The 13,068-nt window shown below is 30.7% G+C and overlaps 1 protein-coding gene across 1 annotated transcript in view; it reads right to left on the bottom strand.

Annotated features, from left to right (window-relative positions):
- Positions 1–10,171: 10,171 nt before the first annotated feature.
- Positions 10,172–13,068, bottom strand: part of LOC134709766 (uncharacterized) — a 64,281-nt gene continuing 61,384 nt past the window's right edge. Inside the window, exon 5 of the mRNA XM_063569918.1 lies at positions 10,172–11,388. Coding sequence (XP_063425988.1) covers positions 11,138–11,388 — 251 coding nt within the window. The 3' untranslated portion in view covers positions 10,172–11,137. The remainder of the gene's footprint in view (positions 11,389–13,068) is intronic.

The following is a 13,068-nucleotide window of genomic DNA, read 5'->3' as shown; positions in this document are numbered from 1 at the left end:
ACGTTTTATCTCAATATCTCAAAAGTAAGAGAAAACACAAACGACTCAACGTTAAAATGCAACACACACAGAAACGAACAATATTATAACAATGGCCATCTTCCTGACTTGGTACAGGACACTTTTAAAGGGGAATAAAAGTGGTGGGGTGAACCTGGTTTTATGGCATGCCATACCTCGCACTTTAATGGCAAAGTTAAATATAACATTGAAATGACAACATAATCAGTCAGGGGCGTAACTTAAACAAGTTAATAAAAAATAATTACTTATGTAAGTATTTTTTTATTTTAAAAATAAAAGAAATACTTAATAGAGTTATTTTTATTTTCAATAGAAACATAGACTAAATGTAGTTTTCATGATTTTAAACAACATTTTATATCATAAAATAAAGAATTTATCAGATTTGAGAGGAGTATAGGGATAAAGGGTTACTTTGAAAATAATGACAAAAATATTACTTCAATAAGTTATTTTAAACATTTTTGAAAAAAACAACAATTACACTTATCTAAGGCACATATGTAATTGATTTAGGTTACAAATTATAAATAACTTCAGTTCTTTATTAATTCACAATTATCTATCTATTTATATCAGTCTACCTTCAAGATTTTAGAGGAAAATGACAATTTAATAGTCCCAAGAGACCAATCTTTGACCCAGAAGCGTCGGTATGAAAGATTAGTGCGTCGGAAAGTTCAATAGTGTTTCTGAAGAATTAGTTTTTATAAATCAAGGGAAAAATAACCAGATAACTGTGAACATTATTTAAAGCTAGTAAAATCTGTATTCTTGGACACCTATAAAAATAATATTCAGAAACATAACTTATATAAGTTATATTTAAATTAGCCTTGTTTTCAACATTACGTGTATAGGTAATTTTAATTGTTACTTGTTTAAGTAATGCCCCTGACTGGTAATATTACAGGACTACAATACAAATAAAAAGGAGAACATATTAGACAAAGAAAAGCATGATTAATAGATAACAAAAAGCATCAGATTAAAATTAGATAAGATATATGTGTTCGAATGTTTTTACGACTTTTTGCCTGAACTCTTAAATTACTAATGTTATTCCTATTAAAAGCATTTTTTTATATAACAGTTCATATTTGTGGTTCATTGCACACTATGTCACTAGATTAGTCTTTTAAAAAAACTCTTCTTAAAATAGCAAACCGTGATTCTGTTTTCAATATATTATAAATAATTCTGTCTTACGTAGCTACGTCTTCATGGTCTTAGGGTCAAACTGTTTATCAAAATTAAACCACATGACACTGTGCCGATATATATAAAATAACATAAAGTACAGTTAGATATCTTGATTTTCATGTTTTGCTTTTTTCTAACAGTCAGTCGAGTTTTCTAGCCCCAGACCATCTCAGAAGTGTTTGCTGTTTATGTTGTTTGATTATTTCACAAGTTACGAAATTGTAGTTAAATTAAGTTCATAAAGGTTTTTTTTGTACAAAAATAATCAGATGCAGATATATGCTATTGAATGCGTTTACGACTTTTTGTCTGTAAAATAACGTTTCCAAAACAATGTTCATTGAACGCAACTTTTCATAAGAGTGCCTATTTGTGTTTTATTGCACATTTGTCATAAGCTTTGTCTTTTTAAAAACTCTCCTAACAATAGAAAACGACATTTTATTCGTAAATTCTAATAAATACAACTGTCTTACGTGGCTCCTTTTCTTAGTTAATTTGTGTATCAAAATTAAACAACAATACACGGGGCCATTATACATGATAACATAAATGTACAGTTATAAATATATTATCTTCATGTGGTTTTTTTTCTAACAGTCATTCCAATATACCTGTTTAAAAAGTCGCCGAAATGTTGGCTGTGAATGCTGTGAGATTATTTATTGTCATTTCTAATATATAATACACGTTTTGTTATTCTGGTGACATAAAAAGTAACAAATAGTCAATTGCTGTATATTAATGAAATATTCAACAGTTATCACTAAATTTGATTAAGTTCGTAATTTTTTTTTCTCCCAAAAATAATTAGTAAGCTCAAATGCAGATATATGTGTTCGAATACGTTTACGAATGTTTTTCTTAAATATTGCATCACCAATGTAATAATTATCAAAAACCACTTTTTAAAGGTATGCTTATTTGTGTTTTATTGGACATTTGTTATTAGTTTTGTCTTTTCAAAGTTCTCATTTTATTCGAAATTTTTGATAAATAAGACTGTCTTACGTGTCTACTTTTTTTGGTCAATATGTTTTTCAAAATTAAACCATATTATACTCTTTAGTTATATATGAGAACATACATGTACAGTTAAATATCTTGATCTTGATGTTAGGCTTTTTTCTAACAGTCTGCCGACTGTTCCTGCCTGACAAAGTCGCCGATATTTATTCGTCTTATCTTGTGAGAGTGAAACTTGACACTAAACCCACCTATGTTCCAGAAACAAAATGTTATGTTGTGGAAAAACACATTCTCTTTTTATTGGTCATAATGGCTCTTTCAGTAAATCTTTTAAAGTTTCTTCTAACTACTTAATTTGTTTGTTGTACAATAATCCATTATCATGATTGATAGGGTATTAGGCCGGAATATTCACAATGTCACCAATATATCACTATTCAACATGACACAGACACTTTATTACACACTGTCACCAATGGATTGCTATGCAATACGCCCTATTAAATATCCCACAAAATGTATGAACACGTTAGCACATGTATACAACATATATTAACATTATCCACCAATTTATAATATCACCTTGAGATGTTCAATTATCTACAATAACACAATGACACAATGATTCATGTACAATGCTCAAATGCATTTATATGAACACATCTAAACGCACATGTTGATGTTGCAACTGTATTGGGATTGATATATAGAAATTGACTACGAGGGTCGGTTGGAAACAAAATCTTACGACACAGGAGGTGGTTTCAACTTCCCAATAATGAAGCATTGGGAAGCTGAAATCATTACTCCGTTATGTTAACGGAAGCCATCATGAGTTGGTTGACTGTGATGAAATATTTGTTATTTTAATGATATCCGATATGTTCCTTACATGTATGTCGTAACATCAATCCTGTTCTCTTTTCAGGAATGTGACCTTTCGAATTAGAGTTTTTACCTATATGTCTGTTGGTTAAGTTCACACATCATTATCAATATCATTAAATTTTCATACAATTTGGGGATTTATCGCTTTAAAGACAGGTTCAATCCACCATTTTCCTACATTTGTAAATGCCTATACCAAGACAGCAATATGATAGTTGTTGTCCATTCGTTAGATGTGTTTTAATTTTTGATTTTGTCATTTGATTGACTTTCCGTTTTGAATTTTCCTCGGAGTGCAGTAGTTTTGTGATTTTACTTAATTGATTATCACCTTGAATCCGAAAGAAATTAGTATATTTCATACTGGTAAAATTAAACACAGCTCACTTTTACTTATACACTTCCACAATATAACGACTTGCAACACCAGTTCATCTATATATAAGTGTTTTTGGATAAACTCATCAATGAACTGTCCACATCATACACTTATTTTTTTTTTGGTAAATTCGTTTGGTGACACTATAGGTGATTAGCAATCAATAATATTTGTAACGGCAATCAATCTTATCACAAACATCTTCATATAGACTGTCCTTATGCAAATATATTCGTAAGCTCTACCCAATCAGTTGAATTCACATTGGTAATAAGTAAAATCACAAAAATACTCAACTTAGGGGAATATCCATCCAGAAAGTTTATTATCACATGGCAAAATCAAATAACAAAACGCAGCAAAAACAAATGGACAAGAACTGTCATATTCCTGACTTGTAACAGGCATTTTAAAATGTAGAAAATGGTGGATTAAACCTGGTTCCCTAGCGCTAACCCTCTCACTTTAATGACAGTGTCATCAAATGCTGTTATATTTACATTGATGCGTGAAATAAACAGATACATAAAATAGTCAAAATATGGGTACATCAGTCATCATCGTATAACATTTTTTAAAAAGAACAATTTAACAGAACACAAAAACATCTACTATCTACGAACACATTCATTGATTTGAGTGTCTGACGTCAGAAAGTTGTAAACGTCACAAAAAATTTTCGTTCAATGTGCATACAAACAATTTTAAAATTTACATAGGCAATGTTAGCATACAGGGTTAAAAAATCAAAAGTGCGTAAGAATAGATTTCAGAAATAGATCGAGATTGAAACTAATATAATGTTATAAATAGAAATTATAAGAATCCACAAATAGTTAATTCCGCTACGCGATTGAATGATTTTGACGTTTGTGGCATGGTTCAACGTATATTGTAATTCATAATAGAAATATATCATAATCACATATAATAGAACAATATCATACTGACGGGATCTTTTATATGTACAGAGTGAACAAACGGAATTAAAAAATATCGCATATACAAAACAAACCACCAAACAATGAAAGCCAATACAAACACTTTGACAAGATGTATAAGTACCGTGCCACGTCAAACGGATATCACATAAAACCATTCAACAGTGAAAGTAATATTAATAATAGAACAAAGACAAATGAAAGAACTATAAAACACGTTGTTAAGATGAACACCTTGTATTCTCACTAAGACCATAACTTAATATATACATTGATTCACTGATAGGGTCTTTGCATCGGAACTAAACACATTTATTTCTAAAAAAAAAACAGTTGTTGGCATGACACGGGTTATGTTCTTCTCATATATTTTATGATAGTATGATACTAAATCCCTAACGGGAGGGATTGTACCTGATATTCATATGATGAAGACATAATCTTTCAATCAGTTTAATTGAGGTCTGGAGCTGGCATGTCAGTTAACTGCTAGTAGTCTGTTGTTATTTATGTATTATTGTCATTTTATTTAGTTTCTTTTGTTACATCTTTTGACATCAGACTCGGACTTCTCTTGAACTGAATTTTAATGTGCGTATTGTTATTACTTTTACTTTTCTACATTGGCTAGAGGTATAGGGGGAGGGTTGAGATCTCATAAACATGTTTAACCCCGCCGCAATTTTGCGCCTGTCCCAAGTCAGGAGCCTCTGGCCTTTGTTAGTCTTGTATGATTTTTAAATTTTAGTTTCTTGTGTATAATTCGGAGTTTAGTATGACGTCCATTATCACTGTACTATTATGCATATTTTAGGCGCCAGCTGAAGGACTCCTACGAGTGCGGGAAATTCTCGCTACATTGAAGACCCATTGGTTGCCTTCGGCTGTTGTTTGCTCTTTGGTCAGGTGGTTGTCGCTTTGACATATTCACCATTTCCTTTCTCAATTTTATGTAAGTTTCACTTTGTATCACAATCACTTTTGCAATATTTACATATAAATCCACACACTATAAACATCATTTCGAATCACTCTATTTACCAGTTGGAAAACAATTCCTGATGTTATCACTTCAACGGTCCTAAGCTGGTTTGTATAAAACCATCTGGAGCAGTCTATTATACTTAAAGGGATGAAAATCACAACTATATATTAAATTTAGACACTACAATTAATTAACAGTCTAAAATGGCCTATATTCGTACTCGACTGTACTGATTTTTACTCGACTAGCCTGACTTGGTCTAAATTTCACTTAAGAATACTCGACCACAGTCTTAACCGTACTCGACTATGCTGATTTGTACTTAACCCTTATCTTTGACATTGAAAATATTGTGAAGTATTACTCAACCAGTCTGAACTGTACTCACCTATCTCAACCATACTCTACCAAGGGTCTGATCAACACTCTACCTGTCTGAACCATACTTGACCAAAAACAAATTCCTTTTTTTATTTTAATTGTTAAACTAACTTTTTTTACTGACGTGACAACCGCCCCAATAAAATAAAGATATAATATAAAATCAGATTTGTACATCCTTACTTGATTTTCAATTTTTTCAAATAGAGAAGGTTAAATCAGATTATCGTATAAAATCATGTCATTTTACTAATTTTAAAATTTGAGAGTTTAGAAAAATAAAATATTATCTTTTACCTAAAATTACACTTATACAACCTTATTGAGGTGCTTCTTATTTGGCATGAATGTTTTTTATCTTAATTTCCAAAAATATATTATAAAAACTACATACTAGGTTTCATAGTTCCATACTATAGTAAAATAACTATCTTTTTAATGAGGCACATGACGCAACAGCCAAGAAAATCACTTGAAATGTTCAACCTTATATTAGAAATATCCTTAATTATAATTCGAGATATTTTATATGTGATACGACATGTATAAATCGAATTGAAAAAAAGAATGAAATGTTAAGATACATTAATAAATTTGTTCTTCTGATTAATGTATCAGTTAATACCTCCATCTTGGCGCAACTCATTAAACAGATTACATCTGGTCAGAGAGTATTAAATTCTAAATAAATTCATTCAAACTTGCAATATCCTGTACAACTTAAATCGCATGGTCATTTGAATTAACTAGATAAGTAATACACGAGTTTAAGAAAAGTAGGTTTTCTTTTCACCTGTAAAACACACAAGTATTGCATTAATTAAAGTTGTTCAGTTTTTCCTGTGTGCAATGTCTTTAAAATATTTTAATTAAAATGAACTAAACATTTTTCTTTAAATTACCCAAACTTTGGAACACATTTTCTTTTTAAAAGGTAATCAATGATCGATAAGTTTATTCATAATGATTTTATAAATTCACGTTTTTACAAAAACAAAAGTGTCAATATTTAAAATTGCTTTATATACTATTTTAAATGAGTAATATGTATTTTATTATAAAAACAACAATTAACTGCATTATTTCTTTTACTCAGCTGACACCTTAAATCTATACTAAGTAGGAAAGTAATTAAGTTTAAATGATTAAAATTGTCAAGTATTTAACCATAATATAGATCTGAAAGATTACAATTTTTTGAATAACATTGAAAACATTAGTCACAACTCAGTTTTGAAATAATCTGATTAGCTTTTTTTATCGTTATTTTGAAGATAATATATAATTGTGTAACTGTTGATAAATATGGTGTTGAGGTAATAGTATGTGTATTGTGAAATTGTGGTACTAAAGTGATCATGAGTACATTTACAATTAATAATTGTTTAAATTTTCATTTCCTAAATATATAAAATACAATGTAAAGATTCAACAAATAGGTCTAGGTTGGTTAAGACATGGTCGAGTATGGTCCAGACTTGTTTGAGTATATTTCAGACTATGTCGAGTAGGGTTCAGATTTGGTTGAGCATTAATCGGACACATTCAAACAGGTCAGGTACAAGTTCCGACTATTAAGTATGGTTAAGCCGACAGTCGATTAATATATTATTTAGTAAATTTCAAACCAATTCAGACTGGTCAAACAAATTACAGTACGGCCGAGTACAAAGATAGGCCATTTCAGACTTTTACTGGTTTTTAGTGAGAGGTGTTTTAAGTGACATATGGTGTTCGGACTATGAAGAAACTTTTAGAAACCCAATTAAAATGAAAAGACAACTGGTATTTTACATAAAAAATAACTATGACCGATTTCTGTTACAATATGTTTATATAAACAAATCCCTATTTTAAATGCCTACACGAATTTGTGAATGATTTTAATAATGAGTAAAGGATATCCCTGCTTCTACATAGTTCGGCATTCCATGACGTCACTAGGTCGTATATATTGACAATTTTTCGATAAACTGATTTTTCCGGATTTTAAAAGAAACTTAAGTAGAGTGCAGGAGAGCTCAAGCTACGATAATTTCACAAGAAACAGAAGAGAAATGTATAAACAAAAGTGCACGAAATCAAAATGTTCATCTTTTTATATACTCATCTATTCAGTATGAAATTTTAAGGTGTTTTCTCCATTTATAAAGATAAAAAGATAGACCACTTTCGAGTTCCTCCCTCACCGGAAGAAAAAAAATCGTCAATAATATGCCTGCATGACGTCATTTACCAGAGAGAGAGGCTCGCCTGTATCACTGCACTATTCACGTTCAAAAGTCTTAGTAATAGTTATTGTGTAGGAATAAGCAGCAAACAAAATCGTGCACTATAGCATCATAGATTTCCAACCACTCGCTAAACGTGGGAACGGAAGTGACACAAGTGATATTCTCTAAAACCAAAGTATTTGACGGAAATGCATCGAACTCGAAAGTTGTCTTTTGAAGTGAGAGGCTTGGAAATCTGGCCAACTGTATATAAGGAATTGACGCCTTGAAACCGTCGTATCCCAAAAAAGAACTATATGATTAAAAGTCACTTTTAAGTTTAAACATTTCTTTCATTCCCGGGTGTCAAATGTGAAACTTGATCTGTTCACATTCTAGGGCAACTGAGATCACCCACAGTTTTTGTATGGCGCTTGGAGTTGCTCGAGCTTTGGTTTATATATGTTGTGTTTTGCGTACTATTGATTGTCTGATAACTGTTTGTCTTTTTGTCTTTTTTTTTCTTTTTAGTAAAAACGTTGGCAGTTTATTTTCTACTCGCTAGTTTAAATGTCCCTTTGATATCTTTCGCCTATCTTTTTATTTCTCCAACTATAGCAAAACAACATACTAACTTAGTGACACTATTTGCAATTGTGAAATTATGAAATTTAATTTACGGCAACTTGAGAATGATTTGATTTTGAGAGATCACTTAAAACAAGCGCAAGACATTTAAAGCAGTATGACAAATTGATATTAACAACCCTTCACCAACACCTGGCTTTGACTTAGATGGTAAAGGCACTGTGCAATTCGTATATACGTTGTATTCTACAAATAATACCAACCAATGTACCTCAGTATAGTAATCGAGTTAGATTGGTTTGTATAGTAAGTGATTTTGTCAATTTTTACATTAAAAGAAAGATTATTCTGTTTTCTATTTTAGTTTTTTCTCGTATTCAAGAACATAGCCCATCATGAAACAATCATTATTTAAGAAAAGAAGACCCGTTTCTTATCGACAAGGTTTACTTTTTCTTATTAGAATTACAAAAAAAATTTGTCCATTATTTTTCTTTAATATTCCGTTGCACTCTGATTAAAAGTACCAATGTGCTAAATTATTTAGAAATTGGAATATATATTATTCAGTATCGTACTAGTCCTGAATACCAAACAGCGTATTTGAGTATTGTTTCAAGTGAGAAAGGCTATGTATAGTGAGCGATTTTGTCAATTTTTATTTAAGAATAAAGTACATTTAAGTTTCTATTTCAATTCCCTGTGTTCTTCATCGGGTTGCCCATATATCATTTTCCCATAACGTTACTTTACGTCATTTTCATTATACAAAACAAAAAGATACAACGAAAATTACCATTGCAGGACACCGTAGAAAGATACACTAGGTGACAAATCTTATTTCACGGCAAGTAAAAAAGAAGCAAATAAAAAAGTATGAAAAAAATGTCCTTTAACACATTTTATTATGTTATTACGTCACAGCTTACCTATAGATTTAAAGCCAATGTCCAGACTATACTGAATCGCATGAATGACATACGCATGAGATGACCTTAACAAATTTATCAGGAATACAGTCTCATCGTGTCACGGTATTGCTAATTTTATTTTTTTATGGGGGGAACGTTAGTTTTCAGCTAACATGTTCATTCCCGGCACATTCTGTATGTACATACCTATGCAGTTCAAAAGCCTGTAATTCAGTAGTTATCGTTTGTGATGGTTACCTATTTGTTTTGCGTTCCTTTTTTGCACATAATTCAATCCGTTAAATTTCACGTTTGGATTGTTTAACATTTATCATTTTGAGGTCCTTTATAGCTGACTATGCAATATAGGCTTTGTTCATTTTTTAATCGGTACGGTGATTCATAGTTGCAATTTAATGCCTGTGTCAGTTGGTCTCTTGTGTAAGGTTGTCTAATTTGCAATAATACCAAAATCTTCTTGTTTTATATTTATGCTTTAAAATTTTTGATTTCAAATGTATTCTGTTTTTCTTCCATGTAAACACGAGTTATTCATTATAAAACATCCCTTTGTAGATAGAAAGAAAATATGTTAACTCTTTTTGTTTCCATTTTCCGTTTCCGTGCCGTTTTCCGTTTCGTTTACTGTCTCCACCGTTTGGTAACATCTCATAAAAAAATTGGTACACACTAAATAAAAAAACGAATAAACCAAGAAAACTCGTTTCATCTAAATTGAATTATTTCCCCATAGACTGAGAAAATATATTACAGCTTTTCCATATATATCAAAATTTCAAACACATCAATGATAATAAAATAAACCATAAAGGACCCCATCAGGTATTTAAACAGAATGTAAAATGAAAAGCTTTTGGATTCAAATGAGAATATTTCTAACTTACGGAGTCTTTATTTCGATCAGATTGTATGACCCCTTTCAATCTCAAAGACAGGTTTATTTGAGAAAAACGGAAGGATTAACAGTTCATCATTCTTTATTTTTAATATTCTGCGTTTGCTATTAACACACTGCAATCAATGATAAGTTGCCAATTCACTGATTTCATGACATGTATTTAAAGATAAAAAAACACGATGACATCTTTCTTATAGATTGCTTTTTAAAACGCGTTTTTTTCAACTGATTTTTATAGTTCGTTCTTATGTTGTACTGTTATACCACTGTCCCACGTTAGGGGAGGGATTGGATCCCGCTAACATGTTTAACCCCGTCACATTATTTATGTATGTGCCTGTCCAAAGTCAGAAGCCTGCAATTCAGTGGTTGTCGTTTGTTGATGTGTTACATATTTGTTTTTCGTTCATTTTTTAAACCAATAATAAAGGCCGTTAGTTTTCTAGTTTGAATTGATTTACATTGTCATATCGGGGCCTATTATAGCTGACTATACGGTAAGGCTTTGCTCATTGTCGAATGCCGTTCGGTGACTTATAGTTGTTAATGTCTGTGTCATTTTGGTTTCTTGTGGGTAGTTGTCTCATTGACAATCATACCACGTCTTTTTTTTTGTATGAAATAGTATGAAACATATACCTGGTAGTTTTATTCAGGTCATGAAACATTAAACTTTTATATTCTATAATGTTCAGTTGCAATTAATGGCATTATGTAACGTCTTTAAAAGCTTTAATTATACATTTTTTTTGAATAACTTTAAAGATTTTCTGGCGGTGGCGCTTTTTCTGCGCAAGTGACCTAAAAGCGACGTCGGCGTTTTAAAGTGTCTTCCACAACCACACATGACACCTTCCACAGGAAAATTATCGGGTAACCACTTTGAGAACGTAACTGTATTTGTTGAAGCAAACATTCCCTTTTTCCTAGTCCTTTTCTTCTTTTTCATAAAAGTATCCTTTAGTATGTTAATAGCCTCCTTCCATACTGCAATTGAAGTTTTTTGTTCATAGATAGATCAATGGTGTGAACTGTTTTTTTTTTTTTAATTTTGGTTATATTGTGCTATTTCTTATTATAAAAAAAATATCTTATTCTCAGGTCTTGTTCACCATAAGTATAATATATGAGTCCATTGATAAATTGAATACTCTTTATTTCTACATAGCAAAGCACCATCGTCGACGAACCTAACCATGGTATCAACAGTCGTTATTGATTTTTCCTACTCTATGGAGGAGATTAACATGTATGTCATAATATGGCAAATCTATCCAATTTTGCATTTTTAATGTTTGTTGAAAGGAAGCATATGATGGTACGTTAAGGGTGGACATGCAATGTTTGTGTTTATTTCACGAACGCTAAATGAACACATGTGATCGTTTAAACGATTATTGTTATTTCATAGCATTGTTTTTTTGTAGCTTACTCCTGCTCTGTGACTATCGTAGAATAACAGACCCACTTCGTTTCTTAAAAAAAATAATCTGATTTTTTCAAAACACTCACCAGCCGTAAATATAATAAAGCACGTAATTTTCTATATCAAAATGAAAAGACCTTAACATAAATTACATACTACTCTCGATATTTGCACATTTATTTGAAGATTTAGACCAATTGATATCTACTTTTTCTCAAAATCAAAGATGGAGTAGGACACCCTATCTACTATACGAGAATATGACTAATGATAAACCAAGTGAAAAATCATTTCAGCTATAAAAAGATATCAGAGAACAAACTTGCATTGGATAGACATATTTGTGATATTGATAAGTAAAATGTCCCGTATTTAAGTACACTTGTCTTTTTTATAATCATTTGTCATCAGGTAGTAATTTTTTTGTTTATCTATTCAACCTAGGAATCAAACACACATGAAGGCTACAAGAGGGAGATTTAAATGAAACAACGAGTAGATCGACAAGTTCTACTAACTTGATAAGGGGGAAGAAAATAGAGTAGGCTAGTGAGATGTTGTACTGTAAATATAGAGCTACGCTAAAATTGTTGTTATACTAATAATTTATTAAAGGGAATATCCGCCATAATTATACAATTCTTAATTTGTGAAATGCAATTTCTCAAATCGAAAAATGTAATTTCTTAATTTGTAACATGTATTCTTTCCATCTGTTACATCTTTTTCTACATTTCTTGATGTGTTAAATGTAAATTCTTAAAGTGTTAACACAATTTTTTAATTTGTTTACGTATTTTATTCATTCGTAATATGAATTTCTAAATTTATTAAATTTTTTATGAGGAAGATTTCATATCTTTAATTAGTACATATAATAATTTGGTTTTTTTAACACTTGAGTATAAATGTATTGCTCTAAAGCTGTTAAGGGATGGATCATTTGCTATTCGGAGGGGAGAGAAGGGACAAGAGGACTTGTTTCTGAGCTCTTATTTATTTTTGTAAGAGGACAGATTATTCATTTTCTGCATTATTGAAGCAAGATTTTTTATTTTCATTAAAGCAAGGGACTGGTTATTCATTTTCACAACTATATTTATGATATTCAAAAAAATACAAATTTTCAAATAAAACATGTATAGTCAAGTCAATATGTTTTTTTTTAAATCAGAATTAGTCATCATTCTCTGCAGAAATGAATCTTTTATATTCCCAACTGCATATACATGTATTGCATA

The sequence above is a fragment of the Mytilus trossulus genome, chromosome 1 (genome assembly GCF_036588685.1).
Source record: "Mytilus trossulus isolate FHL-02 chromosome 1, PNRI_Mtr1.1.1.hap1, whole genome shotgun sequence".
Taxonomy (NCBI): domain Eukaryota; kingdom Metazoa; phylum Mollusca; class Bivalvia; order Mytilida; family Mytilidae; genus Mytilus; species Mytilus trossulus.
The sequence above is the reverse complement of the archived record's forward strand: the minus strand, read 5'-3'. Positions and strand labels throughout refer to the sequence as shown.